This window comes from Ascochyta rabiei, chromosome 11 (assembly GCF_004011695.2).
Source record: "Ascochyta rabiei chromosome 11, complete sequence".
NCBI lineage: Eukaryota > Fungi > Ascomycota > Dothideomycetes > Pleosporales > Didymellaceae > Ascochyta > Ascochyta rabiei.
In genome coordinates this window covers 993,662-1,016,491 of record NC_082415.1, presented here as the reverse complement: position 1 = coordinate 1,016,491, position 22,830 = coordinate 993,662, and the positions used below count along the sequence as shown (strand labels likewise).

General features: G+C 53.9%; 7 protein-coding genes across 7 annotated transcripts, besides 6 other annotated features; 5 read left to right on the top strand and 2 right to left on the bottom strand.

The window, feature by feature from the left end:
* Positions 1-257: 257 nt before the first annotated feature.
* On the top strand, positions 258-2,727 carry EKO05_0006907 (RNA helicase; the record flags this gene model as incomplete). The annotated part of the gene is made up of 2 exons (XM_038940691.1): positions 258-1,952; positions 2,002-2,727. 2 exons carry the CDS (start codon positions 258-260, stop codon positions 2,725-2,727), a joined length of 2,421 nt encoding a protein of 806 aa, XP_038797436.1.
* Positions 429-470: a tandem repeat.
* Positions 836-867: a tandem repeat.
* Positions 2,338-2,367: a tandem repeat.
* A 573-nt stretch (positions 2,728-3,300) lies between the features above and the next one.
* Positions 3,301-4,310, top strand: EKO05_0006906 (CDP-diacylglycerol--inositol 3-phosphatidyltransferase; the record flags this gene model as incomplete). The annotated part of the gene is made up of 3 exons (XM_038940887.1): positions 3,301-3,412; positions 3,466-3,842; positions 3,924-4,310. The coding sequence occupies 3 exons, from the start codon at positions 3,301-3,303 to the stop codon at positions 4,308-4,310; spliced, it is 876 nt and encodes a 291-aa protein (XP_038797435.1).
* Positions 3,356-3,380: a tandem repeat.
* A 3,910-nt stretch (positions 4,311-8,220) lies between the features above and the next one.
* EKO05_0006905 (uncharacterized protein) lies at positions 8,221-9,965 on the top strand (the record flags this gene model as incomplete). Its single annotated transcript, XM_038940844.2, has 5 exons — positions 8,221-8,509; positions 8,557-8,735; positions 8,786-8,892; positions 8,943-9,068; positions 9,119-9,965. 5 exons carry the CDS (start codon positions 8,221-8,223, stop codon positions 9,963-9,965), a joined length of 1,548 nt encoding a protein of 515 aa, XP_038797434.2.
* An 829-nt stretch (positions 9,966-10,794) lies between these two features.
* Positions 10,795-12,220, bottom strand: EKO05_0006904 (Acid phosphatase; the record flags this gene model as incomplete). Its single annotated transcript, XM_038940917.2, has 2 exons — positions 10,795-12,092; positions 12,139-12,220. 2 exons carry the CDS (start codon positions 12,218-12,220, stop codon positions 10,795-10,797), a joined length of 1,380 nt encoding a protein of 459 aa, XP_038797433.2.
* Positions 12,221-13,013: 793 nt separating this feature from the next.
* On the top strand, positions 13,014-15,812 carry EKO05_0006903 (uncharacterized protein; the record flags this gene model as incomplete). The annotated part of the gene is made up of 1 exon (XM_038946251.2): positions 13,014-15,812. One exon carries the CDS (start codon positions 13,014-13,016, stop codon positions 15,810-15,812), a length of 2,799 nt encoding a protein of 932 aa, XP_038797432.2.
* A 3,047-nt stretch (positions 15,813-18,859) lies between these two features.
* On the top strand, positions 18,860-20,727 carry EKO05_0006902 (uncharacterized protein; the record flags this gene model as incomplete). The annotated part of the gene is made up of 2 exons (XM_038940719.1): positions 18,860-19,835; positions 19,883-20,727. The coding sequence occupies 2 exons, from the start codon at positions 18,860-18,862 to the stop codon at positions 20,725-20,727; spliced, it is 1,821 nt and encodes a 606-aa protein (XP_038797431.1).
* Positions 19,471-19,535: a tandem repeat.
* Positions 20,220-20,272: a tandem repeat.
* A 1,226-nt stretch (positions 20,728-21,953) lies between the features above and the next one.
* Positions 21,954-22,712, bottom strand: EKO05_0006901 (uncharacterized protein; the record flags this gene model as incomplete). Its single annotated transcript, XM_038946250.1, has 1 exon — positions 21,954-22,712. One exon carries the CDS (start codon positions 22,710-22,712, stop codon positions 21,954-21,956), a length of 759 nt encoding a protein of 252 aa, XP_038797430.1.
* Between the last annotated feature and the right edge of the window lie 118 nt (positions 22,713-22,830).

The following is a 22,830-nucleotide window of genomic DNA, read 5'->3' as shown; positions in this document are numbered from 1 at the left end:
AACAGTTCACTACTAATCTACCGTGTTCGGAACTCTCAGCCGCTGAGATAGCTGCCAGAGTTGTAAACGATGTGGACGGCCTCTATTGAGAATTTGAGATGGTGTCGCTGAGACGCTAACAGGGATGTCAGCGTGACCTGCTTCACCGCCTGGCACTAGGGGCCGCCCGAATTCTTTTCTGCCGCGAAATTCGACAATTGGCCTGCGGTTTTGATCTTGTCGCTTTTGCGCAACTAAGACACATATATACACACACCATGGCGCCTAAGGAGGACGATTTCGTATTTACGATCGATGACGACGATGTCGTCTCTGATGATGGCGGCGCTGAGGATCTCCATGAGGCAGCAAAGCTTGCTGGCAAGGGCAAGAAACGCAAATACACAGAGGACCCTGACGTATACACCAAACCGAAGGAGGTAGCGTCAAAGAAGGCAAAGAAGCAAAAGAAGAAAGGCAAGAAGGAGAAGGCGGTCTCGCCTGAGGTTGAAGAGGAAGAAGCCGAAATGCCCAAGCCCGGTGAAGATCTGGACGACAACGACGATATTGCCTCGGATTTCGAGTTTGCGGTCGGCGACATCGATACCGGCGTTGTAGAAGACTTCGATGGATGGGGCTTGAGCGCAGAGAAGCAGGAGGCGGCGGCGAGGACCTCCACTGCCGTTGATGTAGATGAGATCATCGAGAGAAGGAGGAACAAGAAGAGCAACGCCAGCAAAAGGGCAAAAGAGGAGGCTGCTGAGTCTGATGCCGAAGAGGGTGACTTTACAGGGTTTGGCGACGATGACGAACTGTTGGCCGATGATGGGTTCGGCATGGGCGCTGGCAGTGAGTCGGAGGATGAAGAGGAGGAGGAGGATAACGAGGCTTCAGAGGATGAGGCTAGCGCTGCTGAAGAAGATGAAAACGAGGACGCTGACCAAGATTCTGACGCTGAGTCCGTAGCATCCGACGTGGCGCATCCAGACGACGCTGCACAATCCGAAGACGAGGATATGAGCGACAAGGAAGATGCCGAGGAAGCAAAGAAAGCAGCCGCTTTCTTCGCGCCAGAAGAAGATGTGCCGGTCAAGAAGGGAAAGAAGGGCAGCAAGCTGACAGGATCTTTCCAGTCTATGTCGCTATCTAGGCCGATCCTGAGAGGTCTGGCGGCTGTAGGCTTCACTGAGCCAACACCGATTCAGTTGAAGACCATTCCAATCGCTGTTGCTGGCAGAGATCTTGTCGGAGGAGCAGAAACCGGTTCCGGTAAAACAGCTGCCTTCCTCATTCCAATCCTCGAGCGTCTCCTCTACCGACCAAAGAAGATCCCAACAACGCGTGTTGCCATTCTCATGCCTACTCGTGAATTGGCCGTCCAATGTTTCAACGTCGCAACAAAGCTGGCCTCGTTTACCGACATCACCTTTGCGCAAATGGTCGGTGGTTTCTCAATGCGCGACCAGGAAGCCGTTCTCAAAACAAGGCCGGATGTAGTGATTGCGACACCAGGTCGTTTCATCGACCACATGACAAATTCGGCATCTTTCCAGGTCGAGCATCTCGAGATTCTAGTCCTTGATGAGGCTGATCGCATGCTCGAAGAGGGATTCGAGAGCCAGTTGAACGAGATTCTCACTACGATTCCCAAGTCAAGACAGACGATGCTGTTCTCCGCTACCATGACCAGCTCAGTCGACAAGCTGGTGCGTGTTGGTATGGACAAGCCTGTTCGTCTGATGGTCGATGCGAAGAAGCAGACAGTTGCAGGTCTGACACAGGAGTTCATTCGTCTAAGATTAGGCAAGGAAGATAGGCGTCTGGCTTACCTCATGTACCTTTGTGACAAAGTCTACACTGAGCGCGTCATCATCTTCTTCAGGCAGAAGAAGGAGGCTCATAGGGTCCGCGTTGTGTTCGCACTCTGCGGAAAGAAGGCAAGCGAGCTCCATGGTAATATGAGTCAAGAACAAGTGAGTTTCATGTTCGATACCTGACAATCGACTACTAATTTCGATATAGCGTATCCAAGCTGTGGAAGCCTTCCGATCAGGAACCTCGTCTTACCTGCTCGCCACCGATGTTGCTTCTCGTGGTCTCGACATCAAGAACGTCGCGACAGTCATTAATTACGAAGCGCCCCAAAGTCACGAAATCTACGTTCATCGTGTCGGTCGTACCGCTCGTGCTGGACGAAGTGGTCGCGCATGTACACTTGCTGCAGAGCCTGATCGCAAGGTCGTCAAGCAAGCAGTTAAGGCCAGTCGTGAGCAGGGCGCCAAAGTCGTCAGCCGACAAGTACCGGCTGAGGAGGCAGACAAGTGGATCAATAAAATCAAGGACCTTGAAGATGAGATCGAGGAGGTGTTGAAGGAGGAGAAGGAGGAGCGCGTCCTCAGCATCACAGAGCGTGACCTCAAGCGTGGTGAGAATTTGATCATGCACGAAGACGAGATCAAGTCAAGACCAAGACGCACATGGTTCGAGACAGAGAAGGAGAAGGCTGCAGAGAGAGAAAAGGGCGCGGCTGCACTCAACAAGGCCGCGGGCGGCTCTGTCAAGAGCAAACCGAAGAAGCTCAGTCACAAAGACAAGAAGAAGCTGGAGGCTAAGGATGATCGCCAGGAAGGAAAGCAATGGAAGAAGGGCAAGGCAGACCGAGGCATGACTACAGCCAAGTCCAAGGAAAAGAATGCGCACATCAAGGCGAAGACCCAGAAGGCAGTCCACGGCAAGAGGAAGCTCTAAACGAACCGGACATGGCGGACGCTAGATAGCGGCTAGGTAGCTCACCACGTGGCTTTAGTTGCTGGATCTGCAACAGGGCAGCTGGTGCACAACGCTCGGTTATACAAAGTTCACTTCATTTTACGCGTGGAGAACGTATGAGTGATTGTCGTCAGCATTGCAGGCTGGATACGTAACATGTTCGCGGAGGGTGGAATCGCCAAGAAAAGCCCCTTTCGAGCCTAGCCGCACAGCCGGAATCTTGCGGGTGGACGAAAAGTGATGAAAGCTCCACGAAATCAGTCTCCCAGACACCGCTCTTGCTAGTAGTCATTCCGAACCTCGCTCCTCCCCAAACGCGAAACGCCCTCAGGCACACACATCTATCTCGACCGAGAGTAACCCCGCGGCTACACGAGACACGAGCCCCTGTCCACTACCCTTGCAGAGCTACAGCTTCGTTATCGCTTATCGGTCTCGACTTTGCCAACTTTCTTTCTCTGTCTCACCAGGCAGTCGCAGTCGCAAGCACCACAAGAAGTCGCGTGTCGTCTCTGTGCAAGTGAGATAGCTAGCACGCGACCGCACACCACAATGGCCACCACACAACAGCCTATCAACAGCAATGGCGCAGCTGTGCGCCCCACGCACGAGGACGAGGACGAGGACGAGGAGAACATATTTTTGTTCGTTCCTAACCTGATCGGTTGGTCCTTCCCATACCTTCACGTTCACCGAACATGCGCTGATGGATTACAGGCTACTCCCGCGTCGTCCTCGCCCTCACTTCCCTTTACTACATGCCTCTCCACCCCCGCACATGCACAGCCCTCTACACCGTGTCGTGCCTGCTCGACGCGCTCGATGGCTATGCAGCCCGCGCCTACGAGCAGAGCACCAAGTTTGGCGCCGTGCTGGACATGGTTACCGACCGCTGCACAACATCGTGTCTGCTTGTGTTCCTTGCACAGGCTTTTCCCCGCTTCAGCATCGTCTTCCAGGGCCTCATCTCTCTGGACTTGGCGAGTCACTACATGCACATGTACGCAACGCTGAGCATGGGCGGAAGCGGGAAGAGCCACAAGGATGTGTCTGCGAGCCGGAGCTGGATCTTGAGGCAGTACTATTCGAACAAGGTATGCTCTCCACACATCCAAACAACACATGATGCCCAGGCGGGTACTCGAGATGAGCACGTTTGGCTAACCACGCGACAGTGGGTTCTTTTCACCTTCTGCGCTCTCAACGAAGCCTTCTTCATCGCTCTCTATCTGCTCTCCTTCTCTTCGCCGCTCCTCAGCCCTACGCTTTTCGCCGACCCCGCCAACCCCTCCTCCCTTGCGCCTGGCTCGCCCGCCGCGCCGAAGCCGAGCATGTTCTTTGCTTCTCCCTTCTCCGCCGGTGCCATGGAGATGGCGCGTGCCAACAAGATGGACTCAACTGTGCCATGGATCTGCATGGTCATCTCTGCGCCCATCATGGCGGCAAAGCAGTACATCAATGTGGTGCAAATGGTAAAGGCGAGCAAGTGGCTTGCTGAGGGCGACAGGGCAACGAGGAAGGCTGCAGGGCTACCGAGGCGAGGTGCAAAAAAGACGCAGTAAAGGAACGAAGACGCCAAAAACAAGCTTTGGCGTCGATGGTCCGGCAAACAATGCGCTCCCCTGCGTCGTTACACCTGGAGCGCTGGGCACTATTCCTATCCAACGAGGCCGAGCACCCTCACATTTACATTTCGCGGATCCATGAACGATGGTCGTTCAGCAGGCGGTCCTGAAGATTGCCTGCGTATTCAGATCTGCAAGTTTTCTTCGCCCTTGTCGCCTTTGTCGATTTTCAATTCTGTACTTTCTCGTATCTACTTTTCATGTTATTGGCGATCTGCAATTCATCCTGTTCGGCACGATCTCAAGCCAGTTCTTTCGTTATTCAAGACTAGGGAAGGCATATAGCCAGCAAGGGAAGCCACAACAGCTTCGGAGACATAGTAATACAAACCTCAAAAGATCATCGCCTGGTACTCGCACAGTGGCTGGCAGCATGCTACAAGGCTAACAAACCCTTGCTATCTCGTTGCATTCGATCCAGCATAGGCCAACACATAGACGGCAGGTTGACTAACGTCTAGCTTTGACCGCTCGCACGCTCTTTTCGTGCCTGCTCACTCTGAGCATTTCGTCCAAGGAACGGCATCTTTCGACGAATGACCCGTCAAAAACGAACGCTTGGATACGCAAGACCGCACTTAAACGACCGCACTTAAACGACCGCACTTAAACGACCGCACTCAAACGACCGCACTCAAACGACCGCACTCAAACAACCGCACTCAAACGACCGCACTTCGGTACCGCTTCCTCAAAGACCCCAACACTATCCGTATATCTACCAACACAACGAAGCCAGAATCGGAGATTTCCGTCTCCAAGGTCCTGACCACATCACATCTTGCGGACTCGCAGTGCTTCCAGACGTTTAGGGTGGGCTGTCAAGCGCTTAGGTCAATCTGCTTGGTGACTATTCGGTCCCTCAGTACGAAGCCGGTGATTGGTATCACTTCCGAGACCGCGCTCGACTCCTGGAACCAGATTGCTACCGACGCCAAGAATGCAGAGTTCGGTGGTTCTTGGAGCTTTGCCGCCGCTGTTCGACTCTATATTGTGTTTGTACTAGGATAAGTCAGTCGTGGACAGTGACGAGTGTGGTTATGTTTGTTGGGTATATAGTATGAGTTTGGAATTGGCTGGTTGGTGGGTTGTGTAGCTGCTACTGGGGATTGTTGGAGTTTGCATCAACAAAGAGTACAGATGTACGCACAGTGGGGTGGGTGGAGTTTCGAGAGCGGCTGATGTATGGAGGAGTGGGTATTGCTTGGCAGCAGTACTGGACTGTGTCTGTCACGAAGCTGTCAAAAGTATCATAGAGCTGGTGGCACGTTCTCTCGATCCGCCTTGAGAGGCAAGTCAGCATCTGCTCAGCATTCCACGCCGCTCTCCAACCAGACTTGTCAGCATGACGAAACAAGAGACAGTCGTGAACAGCTGTCACAGTCACTGGCTGCCAGATGTGACATGCGTGTCAAAAGAGTCCGCGGTAAAGCCGCGTGTTTTTCAAGAAGAGAATGTGCGTGGAATCAGTAAAGCAAAGATTCTGAAGTCCTCGTACACGGCATACACTGCTGAAGTTGTCCAGACGTGTGTCATGCACCCTAGACTGGCTCGTATGGGAGAACGAGCGGGTGATACATCTCGCGTGTCACACCAACAGCAGATTTGTGCGTTACAGTGCCTGACAGAACGTGACGAAGGGCCGAGCGTTGCAGAAAACAGCCGCATCGAGCTTCGTGGTCGATTATGAGGTAGTTCTGTGTCGGTATGGTAGCTGTCAAATACAGGTGGTATATGCTGTCCGATCAGAATCCAATGCCGTGGTGGTGGTTCCGTCTGTGGTTGCAATTCTAGCGCTAAAGCATCGAATGACCATTCTCCAAGCCTCGAGTCGAGTTCCCATGCCATAAAAGCTCGCATGACACAGTGGATTGACTGTAGCGTCACTGTGAGAGTGCTAGACCACGTCACCGTGAATTGTGTCACACTCAAACGGTCAAAGACCCGGGAACACGGCTCGGTACATACGAAGCGGGGCGTCCTACCTTCAACACTTGCTGAGGGTGTTGCTATTGGCAAAATTATTGGTCGTTTGTATGGTAGACAGGTGGGCACTGGCAGGACGACGTTTGTGCTGAGCGTTCGACGCAGGGCCACCGAGTGGGGCCCAATCACAGCAGAGCACTTGATGAGATTTCCTGACCAAGTGCCACCACTGTCGATATTGGGGTGGCGCTCTGTGTAACATCTCGGTGAAAGCTTCCTTGGAAATAATTGCTCACTCGGATAGCTGCCGAATCGACGTGAAGGTGCCATCGGCATCTACAAGGCACACTGCTGAGCTTCTGGTTGATCATGGTGAGCCCTGAATTTCGCAAGAGTGACACAACCTGCCACAGCTGGAAAGCATCGAGCTCCCTGCTGGCCGATACATCGGGAGTTGTCTCACCGCACCACTTCCCCACATCACATGTTCTTGTTCGATCAGAGTCTTCTCGCATCCAAAGGAAGAGGCGTAGTGCATTCTTGGTCAATGTCTAAGATGCGCACAATGCCAAAAGCGGACGTCGTATCCGCGCTGTTAAGGTTTGACATCCACGTTGACGCTTCCTCGACAGAAACGAGGTCGAGCAACCAGCTTCTAGAAAGAATGACGTGAAACCGCTCGAAAGTGACAGGAGGGCGAAACGCAAGGCGAGGCTCCTTGTCAGCCGAACCTGAGGGTGAAAGACGCACGGGCTGCATGAACGCAAGATCGCTGCCAGACAGCAAAGACGCGGTCCTACACAGAGCTGAAACGACGGCAGTGCATGTTCCCGCCGGTCGACGGTGAACCAAGCAAGCTGTTGGCTGAGGAAGCGCGCTGGCGCAGAAAACTCAGAGTGAAGGACAAGCAAGCCAGCAGAGCTGAGAGCCGTACCTGCGTCCTCAGCCGGACGCCATCGGGAGGTTGATGCGGCAGAGAGGCTGCAAGAGTTCCCATATGGGTGAGGTAGCGTCTGGTATGCAGCCTAACGCGGTGTGTCGTGTCTGTGATGTTGCTCCAACGCGCCGATCTTCCAAAACCTCAACGGGGAAGGCGTTGACCACTCCATGATCTGCGCTCGCACTTGAACCGCTCTTCCTCGAGCTTCCATCCCGACTTCCGCTCACCATCGACCCTTCCATTGACCGCATGCTGGCCATCCAGTTTCAAGGTAGCTCGATGGTCGTTTCCGGAGAGGCAGCATTACCATGCCTGCTATCGGTATTGCAAGGTTGCAGTCTGTGTACCAGTGGCGGCGCCTGTGACACGGCTCTCCGTTATGGCGCTGCAGTTCACGCGTCCCTCTCCCTGGACCGAATGCTCCCTCTGCGTTGCACAAGGTTGACCCCTCCCAAAAAAGGTGATACAGTTGGTCGGATGCTGCCGATTTGCTATTTACCCTCCCTTGCCGCTCATCGTCTCGGGTTGCGCCTGAACTGATTCTTGCCTACTCTCTTTCCCACAGGCCCAGTCCATGTGCGAGTTTCCATCCTGCTTCATCAGATCCTAGCATCAGTCTGCTCCCTGGCAGGTGTACCCCCATCCTTTCGCTTATGTGACATCTGCTTGACCTGTTCCGCAATCTCGGTAACCAGCTGTCTTCCACTCCTTCCATCAGCCTTCCCCACACTCTCGTTGTATTAAGAAAGAGGTGGAGCCTGATAGACATATCCTCTCACGTCTTGTTGCTCGTCGACTGTGGCTTGACTCTACTGCGGATCATCTCACATTCCTCGTCGACACTCTGGAGCCTCGACACTACTTCCGGAGAACCAGGCACACATCAATCGACTGACTTGCCCTCTCCCTCCGGTCTGGGCATACCATCACCGTTGCGATCATCGAACAATGGGCAGGATGGCGCCTATTCGTACTCCGCGAATGCTCGACGGCGAGGCAAGCAACACTGATGCTCTTGGTATCACATACGTCGTCATCGCCATAGTGTACACCATCGTTCTAGCACTCGAGCTCACATTGCTATATCGACGGAGAGATGCGTTTTGCATACAGATCAGGAACATCAAAATCGTCTTCGCTGCAGTGTCGATGCTCCATGTCTACCTAACGCTCGTCTTGCTGGCGTACCCTTGGAATGGGCTATACCCGTGCTCAGCCGAGTTCTGGGTCATGTCCGTCTTCTTGCCGTCCGGGATGGCTTTTTTCCAGGGTAAGATCAACCAAACGGTGACAATCTGTTCGTACTGACGTCGATAGCCTGCAACGCCCGGGTTCTCACCGCATATGAAAGCCAACGTCGAATGACACGAAACTTTCTGGAAGGCGCTCGTAAGCAGCGAACATCGTATACGCCTGCGGGGCTGTGTAGGGCTTGGAGAGATCTTGATGCAGCGTCAAAAGTCTACTTCCTTACCCTTGTAGGCCTCATCCTCTCTGTGAGCTACTCCTCCCGTTTCCTTGGTCAAGTGTGTGCTAATCAGTCCAGTTCGTTCCTGCTATCATCCTTTTCTTTGGCTCGCGCCGATTCCACGCCACCTACGGCTTCTTTGGAACCGTTGCTGGATTTATGGAATGCCGCAAAGGATTCGAATGGTGTGTACCAAGTGCATAGTCAAGTTGTCCCGTTGTTAACAAGTCGGCAGGATCCCTTCAATATTCGTACAGCTTTTCTGGACTGCAGTTGTCGGACCTTGGATTCTTTGGAAGATTCGACACATCCAGGACGTTCACTCGTGGGCGTGGCAGACTCGATTGGCCATAATTGCAGGGTACGTACATCTAAAAGTTCTCGCGATACAAACGCTGACTCAAAGCTTAGCTTACCTGGCACCCCTCTGTGGATTGCATTCACCTATTCCAATATGCCCGAGATAGCTCAGATCAGGAACTACTTTGCACCAGCTGGGTGGTTCATCCCATCTCTTATCGTGTGCCAACAAGTTCTCATCCTGATTCCACTCGCCGATGCCTTCAAGTCAAAACCTCGCCAGAGACCCATGTCGACAACAACCGAGACTGCGTCACTCACGTCGACGATTTCAGCAACATCGCAAAAGTCAGCCCAAGAGCTGTTCCGAGAACTGAAGCCCAAGGCTTCCATGCACGCCCTCGAACTCAGCATCGAACAAAACATCGAGCCCCTCATCGTTTGGGCAGCAACCAAAGAGTTCACGGCCGAAAACGCCATCTTCCTACGCGAAGTCCGAAACTGGCGAAAGAAGTGGTCGTCCCTAAAGGTTGTATCGACTGCCCAGCGCCGCCAAATGTTCAACGAAGCCACCCTCATCTACTTCACCCTGATCAACCCTTTTACTGCCGAAAGTCCCATCAACATTGAGTACAAGGTCTTCAAGGTCCTACAGGATGTCTTCGCTGGTATGGAATACGACCCTTACATGCCACGAAGCGCAACACCTGACGACATCAAATCCCCTGTTATACGCGAAAATGTCATCTGCCCCTGGGAAGAAACACTAAGCCGGCCGGCTAGTGTTCAGTCCGACATCACCACATCTTCCACGTCGTCAAGCTCAAGTATTATCCCCAGCGAGTTCAACGAAGACATCTTCGACGCCGCGTATGAGAGTATCAAGTACCTCATCTTCACAAACACTTGGCCACGATACGTCGACGCGGAGATGTCTAGCAAGGCATCCTCGCCGTAAGCCGTAACAAGGATGTGAGAGAGGAACGGATGGAGTATTGATAACATGAGCCAACGACACATTCTTATCCAATGAGCATGGACACTCGACGGTCGCAACTCGCTAGGAATACAATCCGATGGTCTGTCTGGCACATGCCATCGGCTAATACGAACTGCGTCCTTGGATAAAATCGCTGGAGGTCTGTGTCAACGCGTGCGTAACACGTGTAAACGGATGCGAGCGTCTGTATTTGCAAAGAAGGAGAGGCGAGATGCTGTGTATATGGGTCGTGCAGATTGGAATGGAAGTTTGGATCGATTATACCCTAATGACATTGTACTGCTTTTTCCCTGAACCCTTGCCATTCCGCACACCAGCCCATCTCGACCGCTCCGCGATACATCTGCCTACTCACTCCTGCAGCGCTGCTTACTCCAATTTCCCATCGCTCCTTTGGTACCCATTCGGCCAACCCCGCTGTATCTGTTCCTTGACCCAAACACCTGGGTGCAGGGAACGGATATCCGGATCCGATCGACCCGTTACCCGCATTGATGGTTCTGAAGAGCGCTACGGTGCTTGACAACAGACCTGCAACGGGGAATGTCAGAGGAGTTGTAGGGCTGTCGCGGGCCAAAGAGAAGCTAAGGATGCGCGAAGATGTTTCACGCTGTGCGACATGAATCAGGGCGATAAGCAACTGCCGCAATTTGAAAGTACCGATGAGTTAGTGGATGAGCTCATGTGTGGGTAGGAAAAGCTCTATATTGAAGTCTTAATATGCGTTGCTTCGTAATAGCAGTCTAGCTATGCAAAACTCAATATGATGCTCGGCAACCGCATCACCTCACTCGTACCCAGCAATCTCTGCCTTCTCGGGGAATGCAGGAGCGTCCAGTCTCGAACTGCATGCCACCTTCCAGTTCTTCGGTGTGATTTGGTCCACAACGCCCTTGAATGTCTCGAGCGTGCAGAATGTCGTATCGCCCTCGAGATGCTTGCCCGCTGCTTTACAAGCCGGAATTTGCATGATCTTGTCATTGTACCTCACACGGACATAATAGTCTTGTAGCTCTTCGCGCTGACTGGCCGTAAGCTCGCTCAAGGGTTTGCGTGCAATGCCTTTGGGCTGGGGAGCGTCGGACAGGGTGGTAGGGTTTGTGCGACCGAACAAAGACGACCACCAGCTTTGCGCTTTTGGTGGGGCGTTTTGAGAGAGCGTGGGAGTTGTTGGTCGTGGAGGTGGGGATGTACTGCGGCCTTTGAAGAGTTCGAAAGCAATGTGACTGGTAAACGGTGGCCACTTTTCATTCTCGAATGCACCAAGGGACGTCAGGGCGGCGGCAAGGGTTGTATCGTGGCAGCCTGAGAGAGCGAGTCTGGTGCTATGTTCGCCACCTCGGCCACGTCCCATTTCACCGCCGCTACCGCCAACTTCAAGCAGTCCGTCTCTCCCGTTCTTCTCCACACTGCCGGTCATGCGTGATGTGATGTCGCCCAGCAGAGCTCCGATACCAAGCATGCGGTACTCAGCTGACTCTGTGTAGCCCTTGAACCACTCTTCTACGGCGATTTTGTCAATGATGGCACGCGCCTTGGGGTCGTAGAAATCCTTGGGGAGTTTAGTCTCTGGGCCGTGAGCATCTGTTGCGTTGATAGTATCCATGATACCCGAAAGTCTTGGCCGAGAATCCACAGCTACTTTGGCTTTGTCGGGCATATACTTTGAAATGAGTTTCGACAGATACTGCATGTCCTCGGTGTCATTCCAGCGTTCAGCGGTTCGTTGCGCGAATGCGCGGCTAAGCTGGGCGAAACGTCTGCAACTGGCGTCGTTAGGAAAGAGAGTTTCGTCGGCGGGTGTTCTTGTGATGATAGTGGGAGGAGGAAAGTCGGCAGTTCTTGCAGACGGTGGATAGAAACCCCAGAAAGCTTGTTGAACTGATTCGAGAGCTCGTGGGATGGGAGTAGCTCGTAGATAGATCATGTCGCTATCGGCAATGAGCTTAGGCATAAAATGAAGTTGATCAACATAGAGATGACGAAGACGTTCGCCGAGGGCCATAGTAGTTTGGCGACCCTTGTCGGTAAGCTCTCCTGGTTGGCAAATAGCATCGAACTCGTTATTTGGTCCCGATGCAATCACTATGGATGGTTAGCATTTAGCGCAGATTCCAAAGACGCGCATTACCTGGGCCGTCGTCCATGCCGAAAATTTCGATTCGGCGGCGATATTTGAGCTGATCCCATTGCGAGAAGTCCTTTGTGCTCATGATGACACTCGATAGCTGCCGGGCGGCATCGCAGTATGGCCAATCTGATTTCTTCAGCAACTGGTCCTCGATTCCTATTTGATTCGGACCTACAAGGCTGCAATCCAGTCTGGCAGGAGATCAGTAAACTCTTGTGCAACGGTACGATAGACATGACTTGCATTCTGAAAACGCGGCGATACCGGCGTACGTTCACCATGGCGTAGGAGCTGTGAGAGTCATCAGATCAGAACACAATCGTGCTGATATAAGCTCGTCTCTCACAATCTGAACGAGTTGCAATTCCAATTCTCTAGGATACAGCTTATCAAGTTCCTCCTGCGAATAGAACGCTCTCGAAATATGAGTCGTCATGGTGTTGTTGAAGGCAACAGCTGTGGTAAGGCAACTATCAGTCAGAATACAAGTCAAGCCGCGTCGGTTGTATGCCCCAATATATAGAAAATAGCAGATGTTGACTGTTAGAGAGACCGAGCGAGCGCTGGAGTCAACTAATCGCGGTCTCGGTTCGCGTCACGTGTTACGTCATTGGCCGACCGGAGCTTTCCTTTTCGAGTTCGCGCGAGGGCTGCATTTTAGACCTGCCAAAGCTCCAGATCGCATAGTAACACACTCCGACAAGTTTGAACGGCGTCGAAAGGTTCGGTGTGGTCTTGAGGGAGTTATTGAATATCAAAGTATAACGCAGAATCACTGTTAGGCTACAGGATTGTGGGTTTGGAGGTCCGGGTCTGCAACACAGCTAATGTTGCTATCAGTCCAGTTCATATCCCACTTTCAACGATCCTTCGCTATGTTGGGCTCGTACGTCTGCCGCCAGTGCAGAGCGCGGCTTAATCCTCGCCGTGTACCTTCCCGAATCCCTCAATGGCAGCCACGAGCCACATTTATCTCGCTGCGCAGTCAGCAACCGCAAAACGACGCCGACCAAACTGAAGCCCAGACGCACCCTGACGATACAACAGCTGGGCAAGAAAAGTATCAAAGCGGATCGTACAGCCTTTTCGATCGATCCCAGACGAATGCGCAGGCCAGTGACAATCGACCTCAACGGCTCGGGCGATACTCACGACATGCGCGCGACAGTGCAGCGCATGACACAGGGAATAGCAACGATACCCAGTCAGCAGGGATCCATGAAGTCGAACCCAATACAAAGTCGTATGCGCCTCGTATACACATGCTTATGAGACGCGGAGAGGTGGAGAAGGCATGGGCATTGTTCGAACAGAGCTACACATCAGCCGACTGCGAGGCTCTCACAATGCCCTCCGCGACAGACATTCGCATGATCAACGAGCAACGATTGTTTTCCAATATCCTGGCATCTGTCATCCAGAAGTTCTGCGAAGGACAAGGAGAGCCACAGATCACTCCTACAACTGTACTCTTCAAGTATGAGCAGCTCGGTATCGCGCCTCCAGGATTGTGGATCAAGGGAGTTCTTGAGCCTTTGACCCATCAAACAATTCTTGCTGCCAATGGTGGTAGCACAACACTGCAACGAGATTTGTCCTCAATGCTTTTCGAGCTCCTCTCAGTTTGGCGGCTGTTCTTCCAATGCAAAGGCAACGGAAACGATTCGCTGGAAGCTATCAATTCGGAATGGAATTTGCCTGCCGTCGAGGCTTTGCCACACATGTTCCAGAATGTGGACTTCAATCTCCGCTTGCAGGAATACCATCCCAAATCCATTGGGGGTTCGACTTTGGGATTTTGTGCTGTGTATCTTTTCAATTCTTCCGAGACAATCAATGCCACTGAGTCTTTGAGACACCAGGCAGCGCCTTTCCTGTCTTTGTTAGCTCGCGTTCTGGCGGGAGCAAGAGTAAATACTGTCCTCAATCACTCAGTACACTCAAGAACTTTCCATTCGCTGCCGAAGGAACTGCAAGTTAAGATCAGAAGGGACATCGAGACAGCACCGGGGAAAGCCTTGAGCATGTTGGGACAACAGGGTGCAGGGGCTCAAACAGGAACCACCGGTTATGCAACGACGGATCTGGAGTCGTTCAACCTCAAAGCAATAGCGCGTGCAGTCGAAGCCAAAACATCAACTGAGAGCCTGGAGCGAATCTGGAAACGTGTTGAACTGGACTACACGCACGACGGCAAGATTTCGATACCTCCTCGAATCTACAACGCTTTCCTCTCAGGCTACTTAGTCCTACAGCAAGCCAGACGTTCGGTCGAGGTGTGGAATCATATGATGTCCAACGGTGTTAAGCCCGAACTGGAGACATGGGTCGCGATGCTCGAAGGTTGTGAGAAAGCACAGGACCTTGACGGCTTCAATGCAATGTGGAACCGCATGCAGAGCGCAGGACTTGAGCCAGACAACTATGCTTGGACGACGCGAGTTCATGGTCTCATTTCGTTGCGTCAGGTTGATCTTGGCCTGAAAGCCCTTGATGACATGGGCAACAGGTGGCGGTCAGCGGAAAATGTCAAAAACGCCCCTCCTTCAAACTCCAAGAACTCAAAAGGCGCCAAAAACCTCCCTGTGTCGGCCAAAATAGTTAACAACTGCACGAAACCGTCTGTGGAAGTCGTCAATGGCGCTGTATCCGCCATCGTCCAGCTGCCATGGAAGGACATGAGGCAGCAGAAGCGCGTTGAATACGCGCAGAAAATCCTCAGATGGGGAACACAGTTCGACGTCAAGCCTGACACCCGCACGTTCAACATTCTCATCCAGCTATACCTCCGTGCAGGCGACTATGCGACAGCCTTCAAGGTGCTGAGGCAGATGGAGCTGAATGGGATACCAGCCGACATTTCGACACACACCATGCTCATAACAGCGGCGTTCGACAATCATACTCTGGACAACCTATCCGAAACGGATCAAGCCGATCGTCTCATTCAGATGTTCGAGGAGCTGGAAGCCGGCGGCCTGCGTCTTAACAACTACGTCTACGCGACAACCATCGACCGCCTGTTGAAGCAATACGGCAGCCACGATGCCGTCCGCACCATCATCAGCCACATGAAGAGTCGCAATCTTGCGCCTAGCGCTCACGTTTACACGTCCCTCGTCACTCACTACTTTCAGCAAACGCCACCAGCCATCGCAGCTGTCGATTCCCTCATCCACCAGATCTTTGAATCTGCACATTCAGATACAGACAAATATCTTTTCGACCGCACAATCGAAGGGTACGCAGAACACGGAGAGGTGGGCAAGATGATGAGCGTACTCACACGCATGTCAAAGCACGGCAAACACCCTGGCTTCAGGGCACTCACCGCCGTCATCAGAGCGCTGGTTGCCGCCGGTGACGTCGATCGCGCACGCCTCATCGTGCGAGATGTTGAACGCGGCGAGGGCATAGCTCACGGCGGCGTGACGGGCGCTCTCAACAGCCAAAAGCAGTTCCTAGCCATTGCGCGGAGCCTCGGTGTAGGACTGGACGAGGAGCGCATGGGCGATATGTTCAGGATGAGGAATGAAGCGGGTGTGCTTGACGAGCAGATCAAGGTGCGCGCTGCGGAGGAGCAGGCTGAGATTGAGCGTCAGCCTGAGCCCAAGGATCTTGGACCGCCAGAGGAGGAAATTCATGGGTTTCTGGAGAGCGAGCCGCGTCGCTGACGCTGAGAATAAAGACGGGCGGTAGCGGCGAGGAATCGTCAGCCTGAGGCGTTCCCAAGGCGCCACACACGTCTTGTACATCACACTGTGGACAAAGTGTAATTAATCATCATGTCCATGCACAACCATCGTTTCCATGTACTATCCCTTTTGCATAACCTTTCGCACAACTAGTTTGCGATGCTTGACGCATTTCCACGTTTTGGCAATGCATCCGGCAAAGCTCAAGACTGCCGATGTCGCTGCGCCGCTCAGACGCAGCCGTCTGACGCGTAAAGCACTAGAAAAGCGTCTCAACGCTTGGATCTGAAATGGATGCTCTGCGCTGCTTAGGGCGCTCCAGGGCTGTGGCTCGTTGGCCACGTCTAGCGCGCTTCCAGTCACTGGCGCGTGTTCTGGCAGGCCTGAAACACTTTGGTGGTCGCAGGACGCATGGGGAAATATCGGCATAGCCAAGTCTGGACGGTGAACATCGAAACAATGCAGGCTATCGAAATGCCTTTGCGGCCGCGCGGTCGCTGGAACCGGGCAAATTTGCAAGATATGGGTGAAATGTTATGTCCCACAAGTTGTGAGGGGCCTGCGGATGCGGTCCGCGACGCCAGGTCCCTTTGTCGAAGTCCCTTCCGAGTCGTGACCTTGCTGACCAGGCTCTCCTATCTTGTGTACGCTTCACATTCCTTGCCTTGAAGCAATTGGTGCGACTCGCTAAGTGGTTTGCCTGGATGGTCCAGGATGCCGTGACGGCGGCGGTCGTAGTCCCGCTGCCGCGTAGGCTCCACGCTAACGGGCATCTCCCTTATCGGTTTTGTGAGGCAGAGTTTCGGCGAAGGAGTGATATTAGTTTGTGAAGGGAATGCCGGTACTGAATCGAACAGGTCATGTATTGCTGATCCACGGTTGGATGGTGGACCATCAGCAGGTGGACAGTCCAATGAACAAGATCGTGAGAAACATCTGCACCTATTCGCCGAGTATGGAGATATTCTGGCGACCTTGACTTGCGCTTGTTGCTGGTGGACACTAAAGCTACGTCTATTTATGTGTCAAAGTACTGCCCGCTATCTGGCACAGGTACAGTACAGTGGTGGAATTAAGCTATCGGTCAACAGAACAGCGGTACTGTTGCAGCCTCAAGGTCATCCCGAACAAAGCCTTCGACCACCAGGTCAGATCGGACCCGGTCATGTTTGGATCCGTTCGCCAACATCTGCTAGTTGTCGATCGTGCAGTGATCCATGGCTTAGGTACCTAGGTATCTTGTGGCGTAGCGGGTAATGATAGGCAAGCAGTAAGCCCGAGCAGGCCAAGATTGATACCGCCTTCGGTCTTGTGCTAGGTACAGTCTCTGGGATTTTACATCCCGTCTTTTAGATGTGACATGGAAAACAAAGCTAAGCTCGAACACAGTCTACAGAGTCAATACAGCTGTAAGAACACTGTCCGGCCAGTGTATGTGGCGCAGCATATCACCATCGAGGCTGAATGGTCCAACCAAGACACAGACTTTCTGACCTTGAAGGTGGGTAACTTCCCCTGAAATACCTACCAGTCAGGAGTGCCACGAAGATAGCGATGGTCGTGGAGGCTTTCAACCGTCGGAAAGTACACGGAAGCTGCCGCGATGGCGGTTGTGCAGTGACAGCTCTGACGTCCCAGCGGCATGGAATTTGCGCGTTTTAGGAGTGCCCATGTTCTGGGGATGGGCGCCAGATGCTCCGATAGTCTGGAGTGACGGAATGCAGGCGCTTGGGTCATGCATATTACGAAAGGTATAGTAACGTCTCGCGGGGCCGTGCTCTTCCTGTTGTACATGTCCAAGAGTGGTTGATGAAAGGCGAGATAATTTTCTCTTCAACGGAAGAACCAATGATAGCTTTTCTGCATTTTGGAAGTAGGGCCGGCTTTAAGGTTGTTAGCATGCGTCGACTCAGGAAATAGATAACTTCCGGGCCGGAGAGGTAAAAATCAAGGTGTTCCGGCGGGTCAGTCGCGGGAGACTAGCAGACATGACGGCATCTGCTCCGCTCTGGCTGCGAGCGACAGCGGCTTTTACTTGAAGCTGCAAAAGGTAAACAGATATTTCGGCGTAAACGAGGTGTCGATGTGGAGTAGTGATACAAGCTGCCAGGTCCACCGGGATAAGCCAGTGACGGGCACGTGACCGGCTGGATAAACAAACCTCCGTCGATTAGAAATGGTGACAGGAAAGCAAGCGTGCGAGAAAGGTGTCCGCGAAACGGGCGCATTACTGCAAGGCCATGGACGAATCAGAGAGGTTATCGCAGCGATGCGCTTGAGAAGATTGTGCACAGCCTCAGCTGAGCTACGGCGATTCGTCCGCAGCTATCGGTGTCGGCAGTCCGCAGCCCCCGTGTGCGTTGAGTGCGTAATGCCAGGGCTCGATGTCTTCGCAAGTGTCTTGAGGTGGTTGGCGCCTGTCCGTTTGGAATGTAGTGGTTGCTGTTATGATTGTTGGGTGGGAGTGGGGAACATGGCGCAGAGACGTTCAGCCACAAGCAGAGAGAGGCCTTGATGGCCGCGCCCGTGCTGGAGGAGAGGGCCGAAGGCTGAGCAGCGGCCGAACGACGAGGGAAGGGATCGACGGAAAACTCGACTTGGCTAGGATAGGCCTGTCTAGTCCAGAAATAGGGTGAATGGATGGCTCCGCCTCGCTGAAACGCCTCACACCGGCCCCAGCAGAAGACGGCCGATGGCCTTCTCCTTGACGGCCCATTGCTCCCTCGCTCTCGACACTTCACCCACATCTGACACCCACACCCACCAAACCGCTCGCTATCCCCATCTCTATTCTAATCGCTCTTCTCCCACCGCCAGCCGCTCTTCCGGCGACGCCCAAGAAGCAGAGGTGCCGAACCAGCGACTCAGCCACAACCCGGCAAATCCGGCCCAGAAACGAGCTGACGCGTTCTTCTGAAGCCCACTAACCGCCTTGGTCCCTTCCCAGCACCGCGTCCCCAGAGAACGTCTTTGCCCACCTCAGGCACTATCACCACTTCCCAGTACCCGCCTACGTACGCAACACCATGGCTACCGCCGTCCAGCCCGCGATGATCATGGCTCCTGCCTTCAACCCTCATATCAACCAGTGCCACGATCCCGAGCAGGAGTTCTTCGACTTCAGTCAACTGCCTTCACCCACACAACCCGGCCTCAAGCGCGAATCAAGCTCCGTCTCCAACATCGCTAGCCCGACCAGCACCACCATCGAGGAGGAGCTCCAGGAGGCTGCGAAACCCAGCCACGAGTATGAGCGCTTCAAGCAACAGACTGGCATCCCGTCTGGCTCCCTCACCGGCCTGAACGCCGGCTACAGCTCCAGCTATCCCATCTTCTCGTCCTCGGGCCTCGACATGATGGGCAGCGACTCGGTCATGGACGGCGCATGGAACAGTGGCACTGGCATGGACATGAACGTGGGCATGGACTACACCCAGCCCGCATACATGTTCCCCAACAACGACCAGGATGACTTTGTGGACCCTAGCGCCATCCAACAAGAGGAAGGTCCCGCCGTCAGGCTCTACCCCGGCATGCACCAGCAGCAGGCTGCTCTAGCCAAGGCACAACAGCAGGCGCAGCAACAGCGTCAACAGCAGCAGATCGCACACCAGAGGCAGCAGGCTCAGCTGCACGCACAGCAACAGCAACAGCAACAGCAACAGCAACAGCAACAGCAACAGCAACAGCAACAGCAGCAGCGCGCTGCACCCCCTTCGAGCAGCCGTAAGACGTCTAGCCCGTTGAGTGACGACCGCACAGAGGCGACAATTGCTCGCGTCGTTGCTCAGATCCGCCAGGAGAGCCAAAACGCCGCGCTTGCGTCCCACGATGCCAACGGCAACATTCTCCCCCACATCATCCGCGCCAAGAAGGACGAGGAAGATATGGACGAGGACGAGCGCCTGCTTGCCTCAGAGGAGGGTAAGAAGCTCAGCTCCAAGGAGCGCCGCCAGCTTCGCAACAAGGTCTCTGCCCGCGCCTTCCGCTCGAGGAGAAAGGGTAAGCAACACCATCGCCATCGCCCAAACCTTGCTAACACGCTACAGAATACATTGGCCAGCTTGAAGGCGAGGTCGCCATGAAGGTCAACGAGGCAAACGAGCTCCGCTCCCAGAACCGTGCCCTGATGGAGGAGAACGCCCGTTCGCGTGCCTTCATTGAGCGTCTGTTGAGGCATCAGGCTTTCGGTCCCTTCCTCGAGGATCTTGTTCGTGAGGAGGGTATCACAGCTCAAGCTCCTCTGGCATCCATGCCTTCATCTTCAACCCCTGTTGCCTCCGCGCCGCCACCGGCTCCCTTTCAACAGTCGTTTGTTTCCCAGTCCGAGAATACGCATGTCGGTATGACAATGGTTCCCGAGACCCAGCTCGACTTCTCGATGCTCAACATCAACAACACCAGCAGCAGCAGCAGCAACGCCAACTGGAACATGAACAACGGATTCAACGGTTACCAGCCCCGCGTCTTCGCTGTCACCGAGCTCCCTGAAGGCCCCGCCAACCCGCTCGATGTCTCCGCCATGTCCGGCAAGGGTCACAGCACCATCTTCGCCGTTGAGGATGAGGCGTCTGCTGACGAGGATGCCAAGTCTGACTACCCGGTCATTGAGTACCCCGTCCAGTCCCAGCAGCCTCTCATGGCTGCTGTCGAGGAGGAGGACGAGGATTCAGAGTATGACCTGTACCGCTCTTCGCCCGCCCCTTCTGCTTCGCGCTCTGCGCCGCTTGAGATTCTTTTCACCAACACTGAGAAGACCTTCGGCCACTTTACACTGCATGTGTCGAACGAGGCTACCGAGGCTCTCTTGGCAGAGCGCTTGGAGAGGAAGATGGCCGCTATGGAGCCTGCGTTCCAAAGGATAGCAGCCATTACATCGATGCTTGACTACTAGTCTGATCTAGCACATGATTTGCTCTGTCCTTTGCGTACTGCTTCAACATGCATGCTCCACTTTAGCGACATCTGCTCGACCAGTTGGCGAGTCACACCTTCACTTCTAGACTGTTCTGTATGATTGCACGATTTCCTTTGTTACTATATACCAAGCTGTGACCGTTGTGGCCAGCTGGCCCTGTTGGCATTTTGTTCTTTCGTCTTTGGGCTTATTTTCCTTTTCCTTTGTCTGGGTCCTCACGTCACCCGTTGTGGGTGTGCTGAGTTGGGATGGATCAGGGAGTTCCTGGTCTCTTGGGTCTTTGCTCCACACTTTCTTGTGTACATATAGATTGGATCTGCGTTGGGCCCTAGTTTTGCAAAACACAGCGTTTGATTTAATACACTTTGAATACTATTTGTTAAAAGCTCACTCTTCTCTTCTCTTGTCGTGCCCGACTGCTCTTGCTCTGGAAAGCGAGTGGTCCAGCGTACCTTTGTACATTGGCTGTCCTTACCCGCACTGCGCACAGCCGACTCGTCCCCACCCATCCTCGATCCCCACTCGTCACATTCCTGACCCCACCAAGGACGGCGTAGACTTCGTTTCCACGCCTCGCTTCCTCCGTCCACGGCTGCGAGTTGCAACAGCAACCGTGCATCGGTACCACCTTCGCATCCCCACCGACTCCGGACTTTGCGTCCGTAGCCCGTGTGCTTTGCCGAACGTCGACCACCACTTACACCGCACGGCGCTGCTGGTCGCCTGTCCAATCTAGCTTCAGCAATCCGGCACTGCCTATCAGTCAGTGTACCAGGACCGGAAGTCGTGGTGACGAAAATCAATTCGTGTCCTTTGGGTACTACAGTACGGGTTGAGATGCGTAGTGTGTTGGACCTGGTGGTGCGGCACAGCCACAGTCAACCGCATCGCTGGGTTGGACGTGCTGTGTGTGAGACATGTTTGGTTTTCGTTTAGGCTGTGGTTGGGCTGCAGGGTTGATTGGTGACTGGGTGCTGGTGCTGGCGAATGGGAAGTATGGGTCAGTGATGGATTGCTATATAAGTGTTAGTTTCGGGTAGTAAGGAGAAGTAGGTTGGATCCAAACGTGGTGGATCTTGGGGAAATGCAGCCTTCTTAGAATGGTGTGGGTGCTCAGAAGATGGGTTTCGTGCGAAGATGGTTGATTCGCCTGTCTGCAGTGTAATGTAGCCTTTGCAACCCCCAGCCTCACTTTGGACCCCTCAGAACCCAACTGCCATGATCAAGCCCACCAACCCGAGCCCGAGAGCGGTGATTTCAAGTCGAGCGCCCCCGCTCTTCTTAGCATCCTGCACCGCCTGGCCCTTGTTATACCCGTTGCTCCCCGCGATAGCAACCACAAACCCCTGCTCCGTGAATCCGCTATTGACGGTGTTTGCCTTGGTCACCGCATCGCCCCAGAACACGCACTTGATGAGCGTACTGCTCGGCGGGTTGGGGCATGCTGAAGCTAGGTTCAGCGTCGGCGACCGCTCGAAAAAGAGGTTGATCGCTGTGCACCCTGTCTGCGCGTCGCACTGGGCAGAGCAGTTGGCTGTGTCGTAGACGCTCAGCTCGGCAAGGCCCAAGTACGTCTTGGCGGTCGTGGAGGCGTGCAAGTTGCTGAAGGCCTGCGTGTAGTTGGTGGGTGTTGTTGCGTTCTTTGCGAAGTCGGCGAAGGGCGCGTAGCTCAGGAAGGCAGGCGCGGTGTCGGTGGTGGGGACTGGTCCTGCGCCTAAGGTGCGGTTCGTGCAGGTCGAATTGTCCTGGCGCTTTAAGATGGCTGGTGATTCGCCTGCAGCTGCGGCGGCTGCGATAGACAATGCTGCGCTTGCGGCATCGTAGGTAACGGCTGGTGGGGCGGCGAGAAGGTCGATGGACAGATTTGGGACGGGAACGCTTTGCGCTGCGTCGATGTTGATCTGTTGGGCGGTGGTGAGGGTGAGCGCTGCAAGAAGCGAGGTCAAAGTTGTTGAACGCATGGTTGTGAGCGAGTGCGAATGACAGTCGATTGTATGCAGAGCAGATCAATTATTGGGAGATAAGAGCAGATGCGGTTCCTTGCGGAACCGTGGTAAAAGAGAAAGATAAGCAGAGAAG